We start from the raw sequence: 25,719 nt of genomic DNA, 5'->3' as shown, positions 1-25,719 counted from the left end.
TCTGTGCCAGGAACCAGGGGCTAAGACCAAATACAATAGAAGATGTTCCTCTCACCTCTAACACAGGAGGTTACAAGAGTTTAAGAAGCTCTTCCAGGAACCAGAGCCAGAGACCAAATATATATTTATTATTATGTCACATGTATCTTACCTACCTGATACAGTTTCAGTTAGAGTAAAATGTGCCAGTGGAGTGGACTCACTTTGAAAAACAATCCAGACCAGGATGGAGATATGTAAGGCCGAGGGCTCTCCCAGCGTGTCCAGCAGGAGGTGGCCAGGTGGAGGGTGGAAGCGCTCGGGTCTGAGGACAGGCCGGCCTGCATTTACTGCAGCGATGCGGCGTGTGGGTGGGGGTGGGTGGGAGGTACAGAAAAGGGGCGTTAGATGGGGCATTCCCCCTCCCCTGTCCTCTTTCCCAGAGACTTGGGAGTTGGGAATTTATGCAGTCTGCCAGGGCCACTCAGCCTCGTCCCACTTACAGGACTGCAGATAACTCTGGTAACAGCCATATTGCTCAGAACAGCCCTGAGTCATTCCCACAGCTTTTTGAACAACTAGGGCCACACTAATGGTATAAGAAGAGGGTGCTAGGTAGGTTTTTCTCTTTTCAATTATTGATTAGACTTACTTTCTCATGTGATATTTAAAAGGTTTAACACCTTCCCAGGGGCAGGGGAGTCTCTTGCTGTGATAAATGCCTGTTACAGGGCTTTCTGTACACCATCCTTCAGCTTCCTTTCCTGAGGGAGGCTTAGCCCCAGAGGAAGGAAAGGAACACGGGATCTTGTTAGGCTTTCGGGACATCAGTCTCACCCCTCATTTTAAAGATGATAAAATGGTCTATCCCAGTGGTTCTCTTAAGAGGGGTCCTGGGACCAGCGGTATCACTGGGATCATGCCAGAAATGCAGATTCTTGGGCTTCAGCCCAGACCTGCTGAATCAGCAGCTCTGTGGTGGGTCCAGCAATCTGGGTTTTAACACACCCTCTGGGGATTCTGATGCCCACTCAACTCTGGTCAGAGCCAGAGGGAACTTCATCCACCATCTGGTCTCAGTCCCTTGAACCACACCTGAGAAAGCAAAGGTTCCGGGGTACAAAGTTGTACGTCGAGCCAGAGTGAGGACCCAGGGCTCCTGCCTCCAAGCCAGTGCACCTTCATCAGGCAGTGCTGGCTTGTCCTGGGAGTGCACACTGCTAGCAGAAGGAAAATCACCCAGGCTCTGAGTGGAGTCTTAACTCCTGAACTTAATAACTAGACACACCAGTAATCACCACACCCCAGGGCCCTTCTCATTTCTGCAGAATCACTTGTCTCCATGCCTGGTCCCAAATCTCCCAGCAATGACCACGTGTGTGGTGCAGTAGTGGGAAGGACCCTGGACCAGCCTGTAAACTCACTGTGAGCCTTCTCTGCTCCATCCTCAGCTTCCTCGTTCATTAAGTAACAGGGTTCTACCCAATGACCTCCTAGCTTTGCGATCCTGTGGCTCTGTGATGAACGTGTAACCAGTGCCCAGTTATCCACGTTCTTGGTTTTCTGTGGGAAAGTTTGAATCCCATGTATTCCAGAGCCTTATCAGCAATTTATGTGTAATTATCAGACTTTAAATTATCTGATTTCATCTCAAACACACAGTTAAATATTTTACCTAGAAAATTTTAAATACATTCCAAAACTGAGTTTCAATGGTATTTTTGACTCTGTCTACAGGCAGTGTTTTCTCTGCTAGCACTTGCGATTGACGGCTTTCCGTAGGACCAAAACAATGTTCTTGGTCTGTTCTCCAAAACACTAGTCCATGTGATGCTCCTTAGAAGAAAACGGCAAGGAGGCCTCTCTAGACAAATAAGTTTAGGATATCAGGCATTTTATGTTTTCTCTTGGAAAGTCAAAAGATACATTCACATATTAGGGTTCCAGGAAGTCCTGTGTTAACAACATGTTTAAAATTGTTAACCCAGCACTTCCACAAAGAAGGGTTTCATAGCCAGATACACCTAGAAATACGAACCCCACTGAATCACTTAGAGGATTGCGACCATACAGGCATCACGTCAGATCCTTGGCACCGATAACTTGGGGGTCTGGGTTCAAGTTCAGGCCCCAGCTTTGACCACTTGCTGACATAGTCAGAACGTATACTGTGTGTCCCGTCGTTAACACGGGAAGGTTGCTCTTAGCTTCCCAGGTGGACGGGGCAGGTGGTTCAGGAAGGTGGAGGAGGAGGCCCCCCGGGTACGCTGCCCGGTCTCCAGGGAGTGATGAGTATGTTGCCGGGCTGCCTTCCAGAGGCAGGAGCTGGAGTCGGAGAACAAGAAGCTGAAGAATGAGCTGAACGAGCTGAGGAAAGCCGTGGCCGACCAAGCCTCAGAGCACAGCGCCGCCCACGGCACCCCTGACAGCTACTGCCTCCTGCTGAACCAGCTCAAGCTGGCCCACGAGGAGCTGGAGGTGCGCAAGGAGGAGGTGCTCATCCTGAGGACCCAGATCGTGAGCGCCGACCAGCGCCGCCTGGCTGGCAAGGGCTCGGTGAGGAGAGGGGGCCGCGGGCGGGGCACTGGGGCCACGCTAGGGGGAGAGGTGTTTTTCTTACGTTTCTTTACACAGGAGGGCCTTCAACCTAAAATAGCAGAGTCCTTTAGAGTCTCCTCTAAAAGTAGAGCAAGGTGCCAGCTGTCCTCCCAGCATGCCTTTTCACAGGAGGCTGCTGGAAGTTTCTAGGATCTTCTGAAGTTACCCAGTAGGAACAAGCTCAAAAGGAACGAGGCTCAGAATTAGAGTAAACCTGGGCCACGGCCTGAGCAGCCCCCTTGGCCTGGTTTTTTCACCTCAGGTCTTGCTCCTTGCTATTTACTTTGTTTCCCAGGTAAAGAAAGCCTTCCTTCTCTCTCAGCTCTCCCAGGGTGACAAGTGCAACTTAGCGTTTGTTCCTAATGTTTCCCTCTCCTGCACAGATTGAAGAGCAGGTGGGAGGGGCCAGAGGCCACCTGGGCTGCTCTGGGCATGGGCCCAGGGGGCGGGGGAGCTGGGGCAGGTGGGCAGCACTGAGTGTGCAGGATTCCAAACTAAGACAGATTTCAGTCATCTCCTCCGCCTTCGGGGAGCTTTCTCCTCCAGGGACACCATCCTTGCCTCTCCCTCCTCCAGCCTCCCCTCCACCCTCTCTGCCTTTCATAGCCAGGCCTCTGACTGTGACTGTGATTCTCCCTGACTCTCCCAATGTGATTTTTTTTTTTTTTTTTTGCGGTACGCGGGCCTCTCACTGCTGTGGCCTCTCCCGTTGCGGAGCACAGGCTCCGGACGCGCAGGCTTAGCGGCCATGGCTCACAGGCCCAGCCGCTCCGTGGCATGTGGGATCTTCCCGGACCGGGGCACGAACCCGTGTCCCCTGCATCGGCAGGCGGACGCTCAACCACTGCGCCACCAGGGAAGCCCCCAGTGTGATTTTTAAAAGTCACGGTTCCTGCCGGGGATTAACCGCTGTTATCTGAAGCCTTCTGCTGCCTTTATCTTTTCCCAAAGGCTCGTTTTTCTCCCTCTGTGTATAGTCATTTCCTGACAATTGTTTGTATAACCAGAGTTATTTATTTTTTAATCTGGGACATTCTAGGAGCCAAACATCAATGCCAGGACGAGTTGGCCTAACAGTGAAAAGCACGTGGATCAGGAAGACGCCATCGAGGCCTATCACGGGGTCTGCCAGACGAACAGGTAAGCCCCACCTTGCAGTCACTGTGCCTGGAGGGGGCGACAGGGAAGGAGCCCTGCCCAGCCTGGTATGTGAGGGCCATTCCTCAGGCACTGACCTCGCGCTCAGCATCAGGGTGTTGGTTTTTATAGGAGATAAATGAGGAGGAGAGGACTCGGTGAGTCCCATGCGCTAAGGAAGCCTGCTGTTAGCATCAGCGGGACTCCAGCGAGCACCCCTGGAACATCCCGAACCCAGATCCTCTGAAAAGCACCAGGGAAGGGAGCTTCCCTGGGAGGTTTGGCAGGACGAGAGGGAAGGACTGGCTGGGAGCAACTTTGCTCGTTGAAACGGAAGCAGGTGCCAAGTGAGCCCATCTGAGTAGTATCGGAGGGGCTGCTCCAGCTGTGTGCCCCGTCTACCAGCTTTACTCAGCCCAGCTGGTGGACGCACGCGACACTGGCCCTGGCATTTAAGACATGGAACCCAAGCCAGGCACTGCAGAGACTGGATGGGAGAATGTGACCACTACCATATTGGCTAAAAGGAGATTTCCCTGGACTTCAGCCTGGACTAAATTCCAGAACTTTCCCACTTCTGGTCCCCCCTCAAGGAGGAGCTACGCAGGGTTAAGGCAAAAGAGAGTGACTGAGGGAGGCAGCAGGGCCCCGAGACACAGGACAGAGCAGGGCCCCCGAGGTAGTGCAGCTGAGCACTTGCGAGTGTGCGCTGGGGTTCCATTCGCTTACCAGCTATTTAGGGACACTTCAAACCGCTCAGTGCTTGGTTTCCTCCCCTGTGAACTGAGGACGGTCACCGCAGCCTACCTACCACATAGGGTGACTGAGGTTAGGCGAGTTAGTCCGTGCAAAGCCCTCAGAGCAGTGCCTGCCCATGATAAGCACGCAGTAAACATCAGTGTTGTTACAGCCCCTCTTATTACCTGTGCCTCTGTGGGCACTTGTAAAACCGGAGCTGGCCTTTTCCCTGGCTACCTGTCTCTCTTCCTGAATGTTGATCCATCATTAAGCATTTGTTTAAAATTGCTAAAAGCAGCAAGTGCACCCAGAAAGTCGTCAGTAGGGGGCACTGGGAGTGCAGCATGAACCTGTTTGCAGGAGCGTCACCGAACGACGTGAGGACTTCCCAGGGCTTTGATTCCCAGATCTTCTCATCTGGCCCCTCTTTCTGCGGATGAGAAAACCGAGCTACTCAGGCACACGACGGGCCTGTAACTGAGTCCAGGGAGAATCCGAAGGCCAGACTCCCAGGCTGGGCTGCCCCCAGCCCACTGTGTAGGTGATCGGGAGGTGAGGGTATTTTAGCAGGCCCCCAGGCCTGAATTTCCCAGGAGGAAATTCAGTGTCTTTCAAGAGGAGGGAAAGAAGGAAATGAAGGTGAATCTCTGAATGCCAAAACTGAGTCAAGATGTAGTCATTTTAAATCACCTTGGGTGAAGATAAGAAATGAGGTGAATAAGAAAAAGGAACACAGGCGATATTTTAAAATTTTTTAAGAGGAAGAAGGAAACTGGGAACTTGGTCCTGACAAGCGAGTGTGCTTAGCTTTCTGATCTTCATGGGCCGTGGCTGTTATCAGCCCCCTTTTTGTTCATCCAGATGGTTGTTAGGCCTCCAGACCTAAGTATAGGTTTCCCAGGGGATGCTTAATACCCTGGGTTTGTCTTCCTTTGCAGCAATAATGATGATGGTGATAAAATAAAAATAGCTTTTCTTATGTCTTAAAATAATTCCGTTCCCAGCAAACCCAGGGTACAATAGGGAATTAAGAGCCTGTGAAACCGAGTTAAGTATAGAAAGGAGCCTCTGCCTCGGGGAAGGGAAGCCAGAGGAACCAGTGCCCCAGTTGCCCCGCACCTGGAAATGACATTGGTGGGTTTGTCTCTCTTCCAATTCCTTGAATCCCAGCAGCAAGGAAGGACAGCAGTGGGCAGGCTGGCAGGGCAGGAGGATTAGGATGTGATTCCTGGAGCCCAGACAGCGAGGGCGTCCTTTCCAACAAGGACTGCTCCCTGCAAAGGTGCTTTGAAGACAGAGTTGCTTTTCCTGTAATGGAGAGTGTTCTGGTTGAAATGTAAATTGTATTATGCAGGGATGATTTTGGAGTTGGGGCGATTGGAGAATCTGTGGTCTCCCTAGAAAAACGTATACACTGAATTTTGCTTTGATTTCTGGAAGGAGTACAGACACACCCCCCCATCCAATCACAGCCCCTCTATAAGAGTACTGGTTTCCAAGTTCGGAACTTTTTCACTTGCTAACTTTCATAGTTTATAGAGTTCTTTTTTGACCTTTGCAACTGTGTCTTTTATTTTCAAATTTGGAGCAGGAAGCCAGTGTTGAGGGCCTGCTCTGAGAGTAGCCACAGGAATATGCAGAGCACTTCTGCTTCCAAACACTCTCTCGTTTTCACATCTGGGGAACTAAGAGAAGCCAGCAACGCAGAACTAGGGTAAAGAGAAGGCTGGTCCATGCCCCAGAGCTGGGCTGCAGCAGACAGGCTGGGTGTTTGGAGAGGCCGTCTTCTCAGGGCTGTCTGGAACCAAGTGCATCAGGGTCTTTCCGGGAGAGACGGGCAGGTGGGCTGGGAGACAGAGGTTCCTGCTGCTCTCGGGCTGGCCTCGCCTCTGGGCATGCGCCCAGGTCACAGAGCTGCGTGGGGGCAGGGGTGTTGCCGGGGCTCAGGTCTGGCTCCAGGAACATGTTCCTTTCGCTGCTGGCCCGTTCCACCCAAGCCTTCCCAAGTCTGTGGAACTCCAGAGCAAGACTTAGGGTGCATTCTTGGACCTTTTCTCAGGTCCCAAGAAACCGCCTTGCAGGCCCTCTCCATCCAGCAGGTGCTGGGAAACTGCACGAGGCCCAGGGCACAGAGAACAGGTTTGCTGTTGCCACCTGGGCTTGGGCAGCTGACCCTGGGGTTATTACTCACCCCCTGACGGGCCTGCGCAGGAGGATGGAGACCTGGTCTCACCAGGAAGGGGTACGTGCAGCCGCCTTAGGGTGGCTTGGAGTTTACGGTTCCTTTGGCCTTGAGCCCCAGCTGCTGCAGGCTGTCCTGCTGGGCAGGGCGAAGGAGAGGCAGCTAGACTCTGCTCAGCTTCTCTCACAGACCCAGCTCAGCTGCTCCTAGAAGCTCTCAGCTTTCTCCTAGGGGGTGATCATTCCCTTATCTTCCCCCAAATTCTGTTGGTCCTGAGCCATCAGCACAACTTCTGTCTCCTGTAATTCCATGGCATAACCATATTTATCCATGAACAGCTCCCTCCTCTGTGGCCAGGCCTGTGGTCTCAACATTCCTCTTGCTCCTGGTATTGGGGTTGCTGCCTCCCACTTCTCAGAGAATCCGAATCTCTTGGGCAGTTGGGTAGAAAGTCTGGGTGGGAAGTAAAGAAATGAGAACATCCATGGAGCACAAAGCGGTCTTTGTAGAAATGGGACACCGAGCTGGCTGGAACTTTGTCTGTGTCTGTCCATGCGGCGGCAGGTCCTTCCGCTGGGCAGAGGACCGGTGGTTGGGTCCTAGGTTTCACAGTCTCCACAGAGAGAAAGTAATATTATCCCAGGCCTTTTCTGGTGCACGCCATTTCCAGTTTTAGGTTGTATACTGCCGATCTGGAAGAAACCTCTCCCATGACACAGCTGAGCACTTTCCCTCACAGTGAAGGCGGAGGCCAGGGCCGCGTGGGTGATTGGCCCAGGCAGGAGCTCCCTAGCCGAGGGGAGCCGTTGCCTGGGTGCTGTCAGAGGCTCTGCCCGCTGCTTACTCTTGTGTGTGTCTCTGGCCTCTTTGGGAACAGGGCTCAGCACAGGGGCACATGCACGGGAGGTTCTCCATGAATATGGGTTGGTATTAAGTTACATCAAGGACTTAGCTTTATTTTAAAAAGTAATTTCCCGTGAGCTTGTTTGGGGGTTTCCTTCTCAAACCACTAGGGGGCGCTCCCGCGCCGGCCCTGGCCCCCAGTGGTGTGGAGGAGGCAGAGGGAGACCCCTTCAACGGGAACAAAAGATGGGCCAGGAGTTGGTTGACTGGTTTTTTTTTTCTTCTTCTTCTTCTTCTTTTCTTTTTTTTAACATCTTTATTGGAGTATAATTGCTTTACAATGGTGTATTAGTTTCTGCTTTATAACAAAGTGAATCAGTTATACATATACATATATCCCCATATCTCTTCCCCCTTGCGTCTCCCTCCCTCCCACCCTCCCTATCCCACCCCTCTAGGTGGACACAAAGCCCCGAGCTGATCTCCCTGTGCTATGCGGCTGCTTCCCACTAGCTGTCTATTTTACGTTTGGTAGTGTATATATGTCCATGCCACTCTCTCACTTCGTCCCAGCTTACCCTTCCCCCTCCCCGTGTCCTCAAGTGCGCCTGACGTCCTGAGCCCCATGGGACAACTGGGCTGCACGGCACTCTAATCTTTGTGCACCATGCCTGGATGTTATTACAGAATTAGGAATGCTAACTTCCTCACCGCAAGGCTCAGCAGTACCCGCGTGCCCCCCTGCAGAGGGAGTCTGCTGGGAGCCGTAGGAGTGCGGGGACCCTCAGAGGCTGGCAGCCCCTCCTCGTGGTCTGGGGGGCCAGCCAGCGTGAGGCAGGAAAGGGCTTGAGACCAAGGCCGGGAGACAGGGCACCTGCGTTCTAGCCTAGGTGTCAGTGTCAGGCAGGTCATCTACCCGTTGGTGTCCCTGCACACGTGGAAATGACATAGTTGGAGGAAGGGATCCCCGAGGGCCCCTTCAGCAACGACACACCCACCTCTGGGCCCGACCCAAGGATGACCCCAACTGTGCCAGGAGTTATTCCCAGTGACCCGCCCTCTGGGTTAAAGCACTAGCTCAGTAGATGCTAAAAGGCCCTGAGTTCAATATAAGTGTTAACAGCTGGGAAGGGAAAGGCCTAAGCTATCGGCTCCCCGCTTCGCACAGCCCAGGCCACGTGTGGATTGGCAAAGATAATGGGACACACAGACCAGCTGAGAGCTAAGCAGGGCAGGGCCGGCAGAGTCTACAAGCAAAGGCAGTATCTGGAGAAGCCAGGCCTGTGTGAGGTCCCAGGGCAAGCACCCAGCCGGAGGGAGAACAAGCATTACCAGGAAGCAGAGGCCACGGACTGGCTCCCAAAGCATCCTCCTCACTAGCTTTCCCTCTGCTCCTTTTCATTGACTCCAGAGTCGGGCCTGCTGTCTGTGTGGCCAGCTGTGCCCAAGAAGCAGCCTGGATGAGCCCCACAAGGGCTGGGCCCTTCCTCATGAGGCAGAGCTGGGGGGAGGTGTAATGGGTGGCTGCACCCCCAGACCTCCCACACAGCCTGACAGCAGGGCATAGGAAGGGGTTACTGGTCCTGATAGCAAGCAGTGGGAACGCAGCTCCTGCTTCGTGATTCCTGCCAGGAAAACTGGGATCCAACTGGCAGGAGCAGAGGCCTCTGGGAGCAGGGACTGAGGGGCCAAAATCTAGTGGGGACAGCAGGGCTCTGCCTGCCGCCCACCACTCAGTCCCGCTGGCCTTCGAGGGCCTCACGTGTGCCCGGGGCTGTGTAGGGTTGGGGGAGGTCCGTGCTGGGGGAGTATGTGACATGTGCCTGGTCTCCTGGAGCTGCGCTGCTGGCATTGGGCAAACACAGGGCACATGGAGAGGATAAAATAACTCGCAAATAGGAGGCATCTGGCCTCCTGCTTTCCCAGCTGAGTAAATAGGAGTAATGCAGTTGGGTGCCAAGGTTAAGGGGAGAAAGCTCAGCTCATCATGCTGGTTATTATTAGCACAGTTGTTATTAACTGTTTCTTCATGCAAGACTGCAGTGAGGACAGGAGTTGAGATGAATTAATACTTTTCTGCCCTTAAGAAGTGACAAGAAGGAAACACACATTACAAAGCAGGCAAAATATGTGGTCTCCTTCCCTGTTCTCTCAGAGCCAGGTGTCCCCAAGGTGCCGCCCTGCTGCTCCCCAGATCCGGCATCTGGGAGGCCGCCGACCCCGCCCTGTACAGTTAGCCCCTGCTCAGTGTCTGCACCTTCCACCCTGCGCAGGTCCTCTCCTCCCTGTCCTGTTTGCATCTCTCCTGATTCTCCCTTTCTTTTCCCAATCCTCCTGCTAGTGGGAAGGACCGTGAGCGAGCACAGGTAAATGCCTCTGCCCTGCCCGTGCTGCAGATAAGCAGAAAAAGCGCCACCCTCTGCTCTGTCTTCAGGAGCGTGCTTTCCAGCCTGGGGTGATCAGTGATCCCACAGGAGGAGGTGCTGGTGATGGGAGGGAAAGGAGGGGAGCTAGGTGTTCTGGAGCCTTCCCTCCTGCCTTTCCACACCTTGGCTGTAGTATCTCTTCCCCGGGCTCTCTGCTGCCCTCTCTCTCCCTCTACACTGGACGCCCTGTTTTTCTGTCCTTTATTTCTAGCAAGACTGAGGATTGGGGATACTTGAATGAAGATGGAGAGCTCGGCTTGGCCTACCAAGGCCTAAAGCAAGTTGCCAGGTCAAATGTGTGCCTTTCTTCCTGTGTCTGCTCTGTTCTGTCCGCTTGTGTCTATGCTTAATTGTTTTTCAGCTGGAGTGGATGCAAGGGCACAGTTCGCGGGGGGGAGATGGGGAGGGGTGTTGGCGGGTAGCCCCTTGCATCGTCGTCTGTCACTTTGTGTGAAGGCTGCTTGTTTGGGTCAAGGTGGTAGCACTAGATGGCTCGCCGGGACCTCAGAGACCACCGGCTGCAGCTCACTCACTCTGCAGCTGAAGGAATAGACCAGCGGGAGGTAACGTGGCAGCAGGTGCACAGCTCTCCAGAATGGGGGGAGTTTCATTCTGTGGGTTTCTGAGTCTGTGCCGCTTCCGTGCTACACACTGACCATCCTGACTGCAGGGTCCGTCAAGAGCATCGGCTGCATTTGTGCTGCTGGCCGTGCTCCAAGCCCAGGGGTCCTGGCAGCCTGCCCTCCAGCACGTGTGCCAGTCGCCATTGCAGCGACTGCCTGGACCTCCGAAGAGCTGACCAGCCCAGCGCCCAGTGTGCTCCAGGGTCGCCATGTCTGACCCTCACCGCGCGCTCACGGGGCAAAGACACTGGGGCTTGCAGGGTGTGAGGAACTTGCTGCTTGAGCAGAAGATCCAGAATGTGAACCTGGTTCCATTTGCTACTGGAGCCTGAATCCGTAACCCTTGTGGCCATCAGCCCTGGGTGATCAGCTTAGCAAAGGAAGTTAGATGTGCGCAGAATTAACACAACCTGACGATCACATCGCACGTTTCCTGCCAGCGCGTGGCTTTTCAGGGCTGTGGCATAGCTTCGTGCACTTGAGATTCGCAACAATAGGCTTGTTTCCCAGAAGAGGAAACAGGCTGGGCGAGGTGGCGTGAGTGCTGTGCCCAGCACCCTCGGCCTGATGCCGGCGGGCTGGAGCGGGAGCCCGGTGCCTCTCGCATCGTCTCCCGAGTTCTGCCTGCTGATGACGTCATGGAGGTCCCGTTACAGTATCAAGAGCCTCTCTACTTGGCAGAAGAAAGTTGAGGTCAGCTGGTTCTCGAGGCAGCATGTCTCCCGGCTGTGGGTTCAAACATGGCCCCACCTGTGAGCAACATGACATCTGGCTTCATTTCCTCTCTGGTAGAATGTGGATCAGAATCAGACCTGCCTCCTCGGGTCATTGCAAGGAATAGATGAAGGTGAAGCACTTTGCACGTGCCTGCCACACAGAAAGCATGGAATAAATATTAGCTGCTACTTGTATTATAGTGGCTATTTTGGAGTAAGGTCAAATTCCTGTCCCATCTAGAAGTTTGTTTTATTTTGGGGTGGGAGGGGGAATAGGATGTGCTTTAATACATAAAGAAATGAATGCATTAATAAAACAAAGAAGGCACAGCCCAATGCCTCAGGAGATCCAGAACCAAATCTGCCACTGGCAGTGGCCTCAAACCTCTCTCACGTTTAGTTTTCTCACCTGCTAAGTCAGGGGTTCTCCGACTTTGCACAGAACCCTGGACTAAGTCACCCAACTACAGTCTACATGGAGGATAAGAAAGATGTGAGCAGCAAACTCACAGTGCAACCCGGGAGCTAATCCTTCGGTCAGAGTTCCTAGAGCCCAAGCGTTCCAGTCTATTTCTCTCATTAAATTTATAACTTACTGGTGATTACTTTTAGTTTATTGTAGCCAAGATCGGATGTTATCTAAATATTGTGTGTCCCCTAAAAATGCTGATTCAATTACCAAATTACTTTGCACAGTCCTCGCATTGTTGTTTTCCTTTGGTAATGCTGCCTGTGATGAATGGGTGAATCAGTCCTCCCTCCGTCATTTCTTCATTCATTTGTGTCACTTTGCTGAGAAGTCCCTGGGGCCAAGCACTGCACCTGGTGCTGCCATGGAGCTGACTGAACACGGGGTTGCTTCCATCCGGGACTTCCCGGTGTAGACTTTCCCCTCTCTCTTGCTCCCTTGTAGATTTGCTCCTTCCTGTCTTGTGGGAATTATCTCCTCCCAGAATGACAGCAGAACTAGCAGAACTGCAGAAACATGGAGCTGTCTCCTAGGCACTTCCATGGTCCTGACTCTGCTGAGCTCTGGTCACAGTCTTTGTCTGCATCCCAGGGAGAGGGTGGGGTGACCAAGTCAGGAGGCTTTTGATGAAAGTTTGTTCAAGTAGTTACGCCCGAGAAGACAGCATCATAGTCACATCAGTAATTAACTTCCTGAAGAGGAGGCTGCTTCGGAACCTTCCTTAGTTCCTTACCCATTCCCTCATAATAGAAGGTGTCTCCCAGAATTGCCCAGAGTCTCCCGAAGCTTCTCCCCAACCTTCTCCAGATCTTCTCTAGGTCTCTCTGCTTCTTGTCATGACATCAGTTGATCTTAAACCTCCCCCCAGATCATCTGCAATTAGTCTTAGTTTCTGTTTTGACTGGGGAAAAAATGTATATAAAAGGCCAGAGATAAAGTGGGTATAAGGTAAATAAAAAGAAGGGATCTTTCTATAGCGAACAAATGTGTGGACACCAAGGGGGGAAAGCGGCAGGGAGTTGGAGGTGGTGGTGTGATGAACTGGGAGATTGGGATTGACATGTATACACTAATATATATACAATAGATAACTAATAAGAACCTGCTGTATAAAAAATGAATAAAATTCAAAAATTAAAAAAAGTAAAAAGAAAGGATCTTTCTAAAACTTGCAGAGAATCTACTGAAGGGAAAATATGCAAGTAATATAGCTAGTTCAGTCTTAGCAAGGAGCTTCTTGTGAACTTTGGGCAGATGTGGACGCTTTTACTGAAAAGATGCTGTAAGAAGTTTATTTCTGCTGATGATATTTTGACATGGAGACAGTCTCTCAATCCCAGACCAATAGACTGTGCTCAGGAACAAAGAACAAAGGGATGAGGGTGGTTGAGAAAAAGGCCTAAGGCAAGGGGTGCCGTGTTTGGCCTTGATCCCCTGTCCTCCCAGAGGAAGGCTGGCCTGCTTGCCCGCCCAGCCCCGTGGATCTGCTCCCCTCCGTGTCCGTCCCCTGTTGGTTTCATGCAGTTGCTGCTGCTGCTGTGTCCCTGCTCGGCTGCTCCCCTGTTGCGTGTCCACGTGTGGCCCCTACTTGGGGGCACAGATGCAAGCCACACGGTTACCTGCCCTCCTTCCCGGGTGCAGGTTGCTGGAGGCCCAGCTGCAGGCTCAGAGCCGTGAGCACGGGGAGGAGGTGGAGGGTCTCAAGGCCCAGGTGCAAGCCCTGAAGGAGGAGATGGACGAGCAGCAGCAGACCTTCTGCCAGACGCTACTGCTGTCCCCAGAGGCCCAGCTGGAATTCGGCATCCAGCAGGAGCTGTCCCGGCTGACCAATGAGAACCTGGTGAGTTGCCATGCCCCGTGGAGCCCAGCTCTGGGAGGTCACGTTCTAGAAGCAAAGGGGACCAGGAGTGGCCTTTCGCCAAATGGACAAGGTTCATGTGCTTGGCCCTGTGGTAGGAGTAGAGAGTCTAGAAATCTACAGTCAGCAAGTGTTTGTGGAGCTATTTTATTTATCTGTTAATGTAGAACTAACCTCCCCAAAACTTAGCAGCCTGCAATAGCAACCACATTTTGTGGGTCAGGAATTCTGGCAGGGCTCAGTGGGGGTGACTTACCTCTGCTCTACTGTGGTTGGAGGGCGCTGGAGGACACAGACAGCCCCAGTCCTGTGTCTGGGGCCTCAGTTCCCCTCCACGCGATCTGCTCTCTGCACACGTGGCCGTCTTTCATTGGACCACCATGGGCTGCTTTACACGGCAGCTGACTTCCAACAGGATGAGCTGGGAGGCCTCTTCAAGTCTAGTCCCAGAACTGGCCCAGGGTCGCTTCTGCCACATTCTGTTGATTAAGACAAATCTGGGCAGATTGAGTGATGGGGATGGACTCTTCCTCTTGCTGGAGGGGAGGAATGGTTGGTAGCCATCCTGGCAGTAACCAAAGGAGCCGCGCAGATGCCAGAGAAATGAAAGACAGTCTGTGTCCTCAGAGAGCTAACAGGCTAGTAGGGGAAGCAAGACATGTTAAAAAAAAGAAGAGAAAGAAGATGGTGTTTCCAAAAGCATGATTCTACATGGAATTAACAAGTATTACAGAAAAAGAATTGTAGGGGAGGCTTGACCTGAGGCAGGAGGCACGAAAGGGACGTCACCCGTGCAGAGGAGGAAGGAGAAAGGGGGTCCAGATGTTTTCCGAGGTTCCACAGGGGCATGTTCGCTTCTGTCTCCTGCGTCACTCCTAGTCACAGTGTCCCTGACGGTCGTGGCGCTTCCTGCCTCCACTGCCCAGCTGGGTCAGGGCGACAGTAATGCTGTTCAGGTCCCGGGGGCTGATTTTCTCCCTGTGGTGGTGGCTGCTAGGAGTTAGGCAGCCACTGGGGGGCCCGGGCCAAGAGCCTGTTTTGCTCCTGGGCCCCAGGTAACCTCGCTGGCCTGCAGGCTCATCCAGCTGACACCTCCCCGCTGTGCTCTCATGCCTTCACCTGTCCATTCCTTCCCAGGGCACCTCCCAGCCACCTGAGGACCCTGAGGCTGAGGGTCTCTGGGGGTTGGCATGGCAACCTGAGGAGGCTCGGCCTAGAGAACTGTGGGTTGGGCAGGGCACCAGGCAGCCTGAGCCCAGAGGAGTCTGCCGTCTGGGCTGAGAGAACACTGTGACCCATCTCCCACTTCATGGGTCCAGACCTGGGGAGCGGCGGGCTGCTTGGGGCGGACCTCCTGCTGGACCCGGGGCCTGGCCTCCTCGATAGCTGCCTGTGAGCCAGGCTGGGCCCCGGATCCCACCCCTGCCCTCCAGGGCAGGATTAGATCTGTTCTCACACTGCTTCCTTCTGCTTTTAGGACCTTAAAGAACTGGTGGAAAAGCTGGAGAAGAACGAGAAGAAGCTCAAAAAGCAACTGAAGATTTACATGAAGAAAGTCCAGGACCTGGAAGGTAGGGTGTGAGTGCGGGTGTTGTGAGGCACAGGTGTGCTCGGCCGCCCTCATGGAGGAGACTGCCTACCCGCCCGACACTTCCACTTCCCCCACCTGCTACTGCCCCTGCCCAGGGCAGTCACGTGACACAATCACACAGACCCCGGGAGCTCCCCCAGTCTCAGTTTGCCGGAACCTGCACTGATGACCCACAAACCTAGCAGGTGTTTGGGTGCTGACTCAAGCTCTGCGGGGAGGGGCAGCTGAGACAGTGGCCCTGTGGTCCTGCGTTCAGAGGGCTTAGAGCTGGGAGACAGTACCTTCTGGTTCGAAAGAATGCTCCATGATATAAAGCCCCAAACCACGGGGGCCCTTCTCCACGCTGCAGTAGTCAGGGAGAGAGGTCAGTTCTGTGGTTGAACTTCCCAGCTGGAATCTGGCCCAGAGAGGTCAGGCAGAGATTTAACTCAGTCTCCCAGAAACCCCCAGAATGTTTTCTTTCCTTGACTCCCCGCTGTAGATCTAATCATGTCACTCCCCACCCTTTAAACAGCCTGCCTTGCTAGGAAACCTTTCTTTGTCCCCTCACCACCTGGGATACCCCCCCATCCTTCCACCTCAGCTCAGGAGTTACGTCCTCAGGGTTCCAGTCCCCTCTTTTGCTGTCCTGACACCACACAGCTACGTCACAGTTCCCATCATAGGTATTGTTTAATCACCTGCTTATGTCCACCTGCTGCTCTGGACGAGGCTGTAGGAGGGCAGGGCTGTGTCCTGTTCAGGCTTGGGCCGTTGCCCCCATACCCCACATGCCCTTCTCTATCTTTGGATTTCTCTTTTCTGTTCCTAGAGTTCTCAAAGTCCTGGTCACTCAGGCTTTTTCTTCTCCCCCACCTCCTCCCCTCCCTCTTTCCCCCTCCCTCCTTCTGTCCTGTCCCCTTCCTCCCTCTCTCCATCCCTCCTTCCTTCCCTCCCCCTCCCTCCTCCCCTTCCCTCCCTCCTTCCTTCCCTCTCCCTCCTTCCTTCCCCCTCCCTCCCTCTCCCTCCTTCCTTCCCTTTCTTACAGCTGGGTGGAGAAAAAGAAACAGCTCCCCAGCCGGATGGTTGTACATCCTGCGCCTCACATCCTTCCCGAGTTTTCTCTGGTCCAAAACCTGCCCGTTGCCATTTTGGGTGTTTCCCCAGCCCCTGTCCTGAGTGGCCCCCAGTGCCTGATGCTAAGCTCCTCTGGTCACACTTGGAGTGTGGCCCAGGCTGCAGGGACAGACCATGTAAGGAGTGTGACAGCCCAGAGAACCCAGAACCCTGGGGCCCCAGGCCCCAACCCCACCCACCTGAAATGACCCCGCCCCCGAGCCTGAGCCTGGAGGTCCCAGTTCATCCTGCGTCCCTCTCTCCTGTTCAGCTGCCCAGGCACTGGCCCAGAGTGAGAGGAGGCGCCACGAGCTCACCAGGCAGGTCACCGTGCAGCGGAAAGAGAAGGACTTCCAGGGCATGCTGGAGTACCACAAGGAGGACGAGGCCCTGCTCATTCGGAATCTGGTGACAGGTCAGGCCCTCTGTGGCATCCCACCCCCAGCCCCTCCTCCTGCACCTCCTGCACACCCCCCATCCCACAGACACCCCCGCCCTCTTCCTCCTCCCCCATCCTCCATCCCCCAGCCACTCTCAGCCACCACCACGAGCTGCTGCACTTCTGACCAGCTCCCAGGTGATAGTGATGCTGGGGTTAGTGTGTGGGCTGCCCCCGGGGCCGCATGCAGGGCTCTGGGGAGCTGCTTTCCTTGCCAGCCCCGGGCCTGGTTTGCCAGTTGTACCAGCTCCGACCCCTCTGGTCTTACATCCCATCTGGCTGCAACATGCCAGCCTTCCTGCTCTGTGTTCAGCCCAGTTCATCAGCTGCCTGCAGAGCCGGAAGGAAGAGTCCTGGACCAAAAAAGGAGGGATCTTCGGTGGTCTGGTCCTCTGGCCCCTGAGCTCCTAGCTCCATTCTCCAGTCTCTTAGTTTTCCCATCTGTAAAATGGGGATGAGGATACTGACCCCGCCCACCCCACACTTGACAAAGTGTGAAAGTGCTGTGTTAAAGCTGCGAAACCCTTCTCGAGTGTGAGGAATTCAAAGAGGTGGTAGCTTCTGCAGGGGTATTTGGAGTTCAAGTAAGAGGTAAACGTTACTTAAGAGAAGTGTACGTTTATCGAAGTCCCAGTCTGCTGAGTACTGGGCCAAGGGCTGCGGGAAGAATGGAGCATGGCTTCAGCCTAGCACAGATTTTGCTTCAGCTCTTTGTTTTGGGTATTTTTAGTAGCTGAGTATTTTGCTCTTTTTATAAAGGTTAATTTCCCCACAATTGCCTGACTACTAAATGTGATGTAAGTTCACCTCAGATTTCCTTAACCAGGCTGCATCTTGTTCAAACACCGTTAGGAATGAGCCTTTAATCTCTGATGAATGAAACTCAAAGTTCAGAGCCTCAGAGCAAAAAGAATAATAATGGTGGAGGCTGCTTGTGCCAGCCAGTGGGTGGCTCCCTCCCACGGTCATCGCTCAGGTGGCCCCAGGCCAGCTCACCTGCTAAGCCGCCTGCACACAGCACTGGTCACCTTCCCTCCAAAAGACCCTTCCACACGAACACCGGGATTCCACTGATCACGGCCCAGTGTTGGCTGGTTACTGTGGACGATGGAGAAAAGTAGAGCCATGGTCCCTGCCCCCAAGACGCTACCCTTTAGCTGCTACGGGACTCAAATCACAATAGAAAGTTCCAAGGCAGGACAAGCTATCTGCAATCTGCATACGGGTCAGCCTCGAAGCAAGAAGCTGTAGGTTGGAAGTCTGGGCCTTAAAACACATTTTTCTGTATAAATGTTATTGGCATTCTAATTAGAGCCAAAGGCCAATCCGCAGTCATCTGTTAAACCTATGAGATGCCCAGATGTTAACCAGGTACCCAGAGTGTTATGGCCTGTAGGTGTATTTGAGGCCGGGTACCCACTGGAGAAGCTGGCAGCACATGCACAGCCCCAACCCTAGACGGCCCTGGCCCTAGACGGCCCTGGCCCTAGACGGCCCTGGCCCTAGACGGCCCTGGCCCTAGACCGCCCTGGCGGAAGATCTGAGGAGTTGCCCCTCCCCTCCCCCAGCCGCCCTGCAGGTGGAGGGGAGGTGGCCTCCTTCACTGCCTTTCCAAGCCTAGAGGTGGCTCCTGAGGCCTGGGCTGGGTGGAGCTTGGGGGTGGCGGTCATGAGGGTGTGGGGTGAGGCCTGGGGGTGCAGTGAGCACGCCTGGAGTCTGAGGCCCGTAGCCTTGTGCCCGGGCCTCGTGCTCGCCTTTCATCTTGCCTGTCCCTGGGCCTTTTCTCCTCCTGCTCTGGGCCCCCACCAAGCACTGCTGCTCTCGGCCTGGTCTGTGCCTCCCCGGGCCCCCTCTGGCATGGAAAGCAGTCTGACAGCTTCTCCCTGGCCCTCCAGGGGCTTTGGCAGGAAAGGACCAAAAGGCTGAGCAGGAGTCTGCAGTTCACGGGGAGGCCCACCAGCCGCTTCTGGTCCTGCCAGAGCACACGGGGTGGCCGTTTAGAGGAGAGGAGTTGGGGGGAGGAGAGGGGGGAGCAGCTGTCCCTGAGTGTGGCCAGGCTACCGCTGGCCAAGAGGGAGGCGGCGGCGTGGGGAGGGGAGAGCGGCTGTGGCCAGTCAGTGGCCTGCTTCACCTGCTGCCTCCGAGGCTGTCTGGGCGGCGGGCGCTGCCGTGCAGTTGCCGAACCGAGCGCCGGACGCGCTGGAAGTTGCTGCAGCTCTCCCAGCCCCTGGCACGCGGGCTCTGTCTGCGGGAGCCGGCCTCGCCTTCTTGCAGCTGCAGGGCCCGTGTGTCCCCCACGGGAAGTGCTGGTGCAGAGGGGTGGGAAGTTCTCGCCCCGGCCGCCTGGTGAGGGAGCCAGCTCCTGTCTCCAGCTGGCCTCTGGCCGCGGGCCCTTCTTACTGTGTGTAAACTCGGGCAGGGAGCCACCTGTGGATTCTTTTCCCCATGTTGCAAGGACGAGGAGTGAGGAGGCTGTTTTAAACAATTAGGAACATGATTTTTGTTTGTTTGGGGTTTTTAACTAGTTTCTGAAACTACCGGTAGTCAAGGTCAGAGGGAATCTGTGTATCAGGGCAGCTTCTCCCCTGCTCCTCTCCCAACCCCCATGAGGAGCTACAGGAAAATGTTAAAATTATTGGCATTGCAGGCCAGGATTCTTGCAGCCCCGGGCATCGGCTATACATCTAATTCTTGCTGTTTGTTGCCGGTAGACCTGAAGCCCCAGGCGCTGGCGGGCACCGTGCCTTGCCTCCCTGCCTACATCCTCTACATGTGCATCAGGCACGCGGACTACGTGAACGACGACCTCAAGGTGCACTCCCTGCTGACCTCCACCATCAACGGCATTAAGAAGGTCCTCAAGGTCAGTGTCCAGGCCGAAGGGGGTGGTGTGTGGGGAACTCGGGGAAGACAACAGCTCACCGCTGCTTCTCTCTGTCTGGGTTTTGTGATCACAAGTTCTCCAAAATCTCCAGGTCTGAAGGTAAGTGACACCTGACCTCTAGATAAACAGGGTACCAGAATCTTTCACCACGTGCTCCCCAACACCCCTTATGTTGGATCACTGATGGTGAGAACCTGCCAGGCCAGCTGGCCCAGTGCTCACAGCAGAGCCCGGGGCTGCTGGAGTCAAGCTCGTCTGTGTCACTTGGCTTTGTAGTCGTCAGCTGTAGAGGCAGCTGACGTGTGTGGACCACTGATCGGGGACCAGGGCTGGGTCGTAATCATCCCCGGTAGTGGAAGAGCAGTCACGCAGCCTCGTGGGGATGGCTGTCTTCTGTGAGACTGTGATTAGTAAGGGCCCGCTTGCCATCGGATCTGCTTGGGGCCTACTGGGTAAGAGAAGGAAACGTGGACATGGAGGGACCAGGTAAGCATTTGACCAGATGGGAACCACTGACTCATAACCAGGAACCTCTTTTTCTTTTCACAGAAGCACAATGATGACTTTGAGATGACATCATTCTGGTTGTCCAATACCTGCCGCCTCCTGCATTGCTTGAAGCAGTACAGCGGGGATGAGGTGAGTGTAAGATAAACCCAGTCCCCTAAAGTGCACTTAAACTCCGTCAGGGTGCCCTGTGTTCTTCAGCAGTTAGGCCCTCGTTTCCTTGGGCACAGCAACACGTGTTCCACTTCAGAGCACCTCAGATCTCAGGTCAGAAGGAGGGCAGAGGTTTCGGTCATAGAAGGCATCTCTGTTTTGTCCAAATGTCATTCTGAGCTGCTCTGTATCCCTTGCAGAGAGGGTGTGAGACCTTTGGGGCCCCTCTGGGACCTCAGGCTCTGGGCGTGCCTTCGGCACCTGTTCACTGGAAGCAGGAATAAGGCAGGCCTCGATGACCCCAAGGGCCCCTGGAAAGCACCCTGAATGAATAAGTGGATTTGTAGGGAAATGAATTTGCAAAACCCATCCATCATCTGAGAGCCCTCGGGACTCCCCCTGAAAATGCTGTGACCTTAATTTTCTGAAGCAGTCCTAGAAGAGCCCCATTTCTGTGAATGCAGAAAGCTCAATTGTCTGGGATGTCAGACTGTCTCCTAAGCCAACCAATTAGTTTGTCCATTTTAAGACAGACAGAGATGGTCCAAGAGAAGAGGCGCAATGTAATTGAACTACATCTGTGCAAACTGACCCTGAGGCCCAGCTTCGAGCTTCTCACCAAATTCAGTTCCTTGGCCTGAGGCCCAGCTCACCCTATCACTTAATGTTCTGCTTTGGACCTCTAGGGTCCAGCTTTATCTAGAACTCACCATTCCCACTGCTGGTCCTCGAAAGAACTTTTCCCATGCTCTGCATTCAGCCCAGTGACCTAGTAACATACGGCCCATTTTCACCCTAATTTCTCCGGTGAGAATCCCAACTCGTCCCAGGCACTGCCCACTCCCAGTGCCTTGCAGGCCTCCTTGACTTTCCTTCTCCCCTTCCTTTCACATATCTCACTCTCCACCCTCCCTCCCCAAGGCCAAGACAGTGTAAATCAATATAGTGCAACAATTTTGAAAGCTTTATTCCATCTTTTGTGCCAGAACAAGTTTTCACAGACTCTTCTCCCTGGGAGAGTAAAAGGGTATATGCCGTGCCAGTCAGTGTTGCCACCCTTGGAATGGAACTTGACTCCATCTGCCTCCTAGAATCAGAACTTTGATACAGCTGCTTTTATTATGAGAGGGAGTGGGTTAAATATTAAAGAAATAGTGTTTACTGTATTATTGGAAGAAATGGGCTTCATTTCAAACCAGATGTCCTCTATTCCATAACCCTAATATTATATACAAGCTTTCACTTTAAGCAGAGAACTGCATTTAAGGTTATCTCGTTGAGAATCATCACTTGACCCAATGTTGTCTGTACCCTGCAGGGAACATTACATAGGGCTAGGGAGGACCAAGAACTCCATTACGTTAGGCTATTGTTTCACGTGCTTATATTCCCAGGGACAAGACTTGAACCACAGCATAACCATATCTATGTAGCCTAAATAACAGCTATCTTGTTATCCCCTCTTCTGCCTGCTTTTTTTTCTTTTTTTTTTTTTTTTTTGGCTGTGTTGGGTCTTCATTGCTGCGTGCAGGCTTCCTCTAGTTGGGGTGAGCGGGGGCTACTCTTCCTTACGGTGTGCAGGCTTCTCATTGTGGTGGCTTCTCTTTGTTGCGGAACACGGGCTCTAGGCATGTGGGCTTCAGTAGTTGTGGCACACGGGCTCAGTAGTTGTGGCTTGCGGGCTCTAGAGCGCAGGCTCAGAAGTTCTGGCACACGGGCTCTGCAGCATGTGGGATCTTCTCGGACCAGGGCTCAAACCCGTGACCCCTGCACTGGCAGGTGGATTCTTAACCACTGCGCCACCAGGGTAGTCCCTTCTGCCTGCTCTTGTTTTCTTTAAAAATGGATTTCTGATTTGACACAGTATGAGAGGCTTTGCCGGGGGTAGTTACCCTTTTGAAAACACTGACCTTCTGGATGCTCTTGGTTCCCCTTGGCCTGAATACAGAGAGACATTGGTCACATGAGTCCTTTTGATATTAGCAACTCTGAACTTGCCTGTTACTTCATCTTGTTAACATAGAAAGCTAAGAAGACATAGTGCTGTAGCTGTGGAATCGTTTCAGTTCATCCATTAATTCTGATACTCAGTGATAGAATCCACATAAATTTCTCATTTTAAAAACATGTACTCTGTGGGCTTCCCTGGTGGCGCAGTGGTTGAGAGTCCGCCTGCCAATGCAGGGGACACGAGTTCGTGCTCCGGTCCGGGAAGATCCCGCATGCCGCGGAGCGGCTGGGCCCGTGAGCCATGGGAGCTGAGCCTGCGTGTCCGGAGCCTGTGCTCCGCAACGGGAGAGGCCACAACAGTGAGAGGCCCGCCTACTGCAAAAAAAAAAAAAAAAAAAAAAAAACATATACTCTGACCCGGTTATTTCTTTAGGGACTGTGTATAATCTAATATTTTAGGGTAACTTGGTATATTGGGAAGAGAATTGGGTAAAGAGTCGGAAAGCATGGATTCCCTCTTTCCCTGGACCTGCTACCAAACTTCACTTTGCTACCTTAGGGAAACTTCAGGGATTTGGACTAAACGACTGCGGCCTTTTTCATTAAGCAGTTTCGAGTCCTCTATCTGCTTAGTTTTGACACTGCCTTCAAATCTAAGAGCCATCACTGAGACCTCAAAGAACCGACAGGGTCTGGTAGAACATCATACTAGCAGACAGAGCCTGATCGGGCCCCACAAATAGGGTACTGAGAAAGTGACTGGAGGCCCAGAAGGCCTGCTGAGCACGGCAGGCCACAGAGCCTCAGCACAGCACCCATCTGCCTCTGCAGGGCTTCATGACTCAGAATACGGCGAAGCAGAATGAGCACTGTCTTAAGAATTTTGACCTCACTGAATACCGCCAGGTGCTGAGCGACCTTTCCATTCAGATCTACCAGCAGCTCATTAAAATCTCCGAGGGCCTGTTGCAGCCGATGATAGGTAAGCTGGCACGGGAGATCTCCTGCGCTCATCACGGGATCCGAAGTGAGGGTAAGCACTCCCTACATTTAGGGAACCAGGTATCTTAGGTGCGGCCTCCAGAAAGCCAGGACTTCCCAGTGAAGGAAGCTGAGGAGAGGTGTGTGCCACCTGCTCAAAAGCAGTTATGAACTTTTCAGCGCCAGCCCGTCAAAGCACGTGGTGCTTGGGTAGTGAGAGTATAGATCACTTTTCCTTTATCTCTTTTTCTGTAATATACTGTATTTTTTTTTCCCAAAAGAAACTAATTTCCATAAGTAATAAATATAAATTCAGAAAGTGTAAATGCATGTACAGTGAAAAGATATACTCCGCTTGCCCATATATATACTTTATTCATGGAGAAAGGAACGCATTAAGTATGTTCATATAAATGAACACAGTAGTAAACGCTCGTGCAATAAATATTTATTAAACATTCTGTCCAAAGCAGTACACTTGGGCACTTAACATGAAATCAGATTTGAAAATCAGAGCAGTTATTTTTTAAGTCACGAGAAAAGTGACACGTATATGCATCGCTCACTGTGCTCCTTACAGGCTGTTGAGGAAATAGTCTCCTGGACCATGTAAGTAATTCTTTCCCCAGGTTCTTACAACACAAGTAGGTTACAAGTGAATTCCAAGTAGGACAGAGTCCTACATGCCATCCAGAAATATACCCCTTGGGATAAGATTCATTCCAAATCCTTCTTCCTGTCTGAGACTCTTATGAGGCGCCAGTTTATTCTCACCAGACAGGGAGAACTGGGGATGTTTCATGACTCAGGTAAGATGATGGTTAGCAGCATCAGTTCTGGAATCAGACATACCTGGGTTCAAATCCTGGCCCTGCCACTTCCTAGCAGGGTGACCTTGGGCAAGTTATTTAACCTCTTTATGCCTCAGTTTCCTCATTAGGAAATGGGTTGTTGGAAGACTAAAAGGAATACTGAATATAAAGTGCCTGACCTGTAGTTAAGTGCTGGACAGTAAGTATGACAGACCAGCTCACCTAGGATTTACATGGTCGGTGGCTGATGGAGAAAAGCTATTTGAACACCTATAGGCTGATCTCAGGGTCCAGGCCCAGGGCAGTGGCTGGGCCATGACTACACCCAAGTTGCTCCATTTTGGTCTCTCAGCACAGAAGCCAGAACAGAATTAAGTCGGTACGTGCCTTTTACCTCTGTCCCATCACCAATAAATTTACACAAAAATTTGGTCCACAGGTTTAGTCCAAGATTTCTATGTGGAAGTCCTATTCTGTGTAGAAATCAACAGGTTAGAAATTCCATGCCAAATGCTGTAAGTTCCTGAGCACGTCGACCTTGTTCACCTCTGGGTGGGATCACTGCCAAAGCCCTGAGTACTGTGTGATCTCAGTGACCCGAAAACAGATCTTCTTTGGGAACATGCAGCTTCTCTAATCATGCTTTTCTTTCAGTGTCTGCCATGTTGGAGAACGAGAGCATTCAGGGTCTGTCTGGGGTGAAGCCCACGGGCTACCGGAAGCGCACCTCCAGCCTGGCGGATGGAGATAACTCCTACTGCCTGGAAGCCGTCATCCGCCAGATGAATTCCTTCCACACAGTCATGTGCGACCAGGGCCTGGACCCCGAGATCATCCTGCAGGTGTTCAAACAGCTCTTCTACATGATCAACGCGGTGACGCTCAACAACCTGCTTCTGAGGAAGGACGTCTGCTCCTGGAGCACAGGCATGCAGCTCAGGTACGAGAGGCGCCTTGGCCCGGCACGCACCAGCCCCAGTCGGGCACGGGACACTTGTCTCTGAAACTGAAATCCAAATGCAACTGAGCGTCCTTGTCACAGTCAGTATGAGACTCAGATCCATCACCTTCTTATCGGTTGGTGAAATTCATCACACACTGAGATGGTGACCCGGTAAACAAGTTAGTTCAGCGCTTAAACACACTTACATACTTCAAGATGAAGATTGTGAATATGAGGTGGATAGGTCAGAGAAATTAATGGCTTAAGAGGCACGAAGGCTCACAGGGAAGTACAAACATGTTTGCGAATGTTAAATGGTAAGTTGTTTTAATTCAATACAGTTAATGCCTTTTTTTCTCATTAACTTAGTACAGACACTTTAGATACTTCATCTTGGCTTGATTTTAAGCACCCACTCATTTCACAAAAAGTTATTGAGTGCCAGGTACTTTTCACGCTTTTGCCCATGTGGGACAGTTAAGATGAGGAGAATGATAACACTAACGGCAGCTGGCCTGCAAAATAAACACAAGAGGTGAGCTCTTCCCAGTGAAGTAGGCGGCCAGGTTTAACAGAACTCACTTTTCCTGTGTCTAAGGTACAATATAAGTCAGCTGGAGGAGTGGCTTCGGGGAAGAAACCTGCACCAGAGGGAAGTTGCTGAGACCATGGAACCTCTGATCCAAGCAGCCCAGCTCCTGCAGTTAAAGAAGAAAAGCCCCGAAGATGCAGAGGCCATCTGTTCCCTGTGCACCGCCCTCAGCACCCAGCAGGTGTGGTCACTGTCAGCCGAGG

At 52.8% G+C, this 25,719-nt stretch overlaps 1 protein-coding gene across 1 annotated transcript in view; it reads left to right on the top strand.

Annotated features, from left to right (window-relative positions):
* Positions 1–25,719, top strand: part of MYO5B (myosin VB) — a gene marked incomplete at its 5' end in the record, with an annotated part of 386,267 nt that overhangs the window by 353,555 nt on the left and 6,993 nt on the right. Inside the window, 10 exons of the mRNA XM_082667157.1 lie at positions 2,296–2,535; positions 3,617–3,717; positions 13,353–13,551; positions 15,047–15,140; positions 16,527–16,670; positions 19,406–19,557; positions 20,128–20,217; positions 23,020–23,170; positions 24,636–24,921; positions 25,523–25,697. Coding sequence (XP_082523283.1) covers positions 2,296–2,535; positions 3,617–3,717; positions 13,353–13,551; positions 15,047–15,140; positions 16,527–16,670; positions 19,406–19,557; positions 20,128–20,217; positions 23,020–23,170; positions 24,636–24,921; positions 25,523–25,697 — 1,632 coding nt within the window. The remainder of the gene's footprint in view (positions 1–2,295; positions 2,536–3,616; positions 3,718–13,352; positions 13,552–15,046; positions 15,141–16,526; positions 16,671–19,405; positions 19,558–20,127; positions 20,218–23,019; positions 23,171–24,635; positions 24,922–25,522; positions 25,698–25,719) is intronic.

This window comes from Grampus griseus (assembly GCF_964374135.1).
Source record: "Grampus griseus genome assembly, chromosome: 12".
Lineage (NCBI taxonomy): Eukaryota > Metazoa > Chordata > Mammalia > Artiodactyla > Delphinidae > Grampus > Grampus griseus.
The sequence above is the reverse complement of the archived record's forward strand: the minus strand, read 5'-3'. Positions and strand labels throughout refer to the sequence as shown.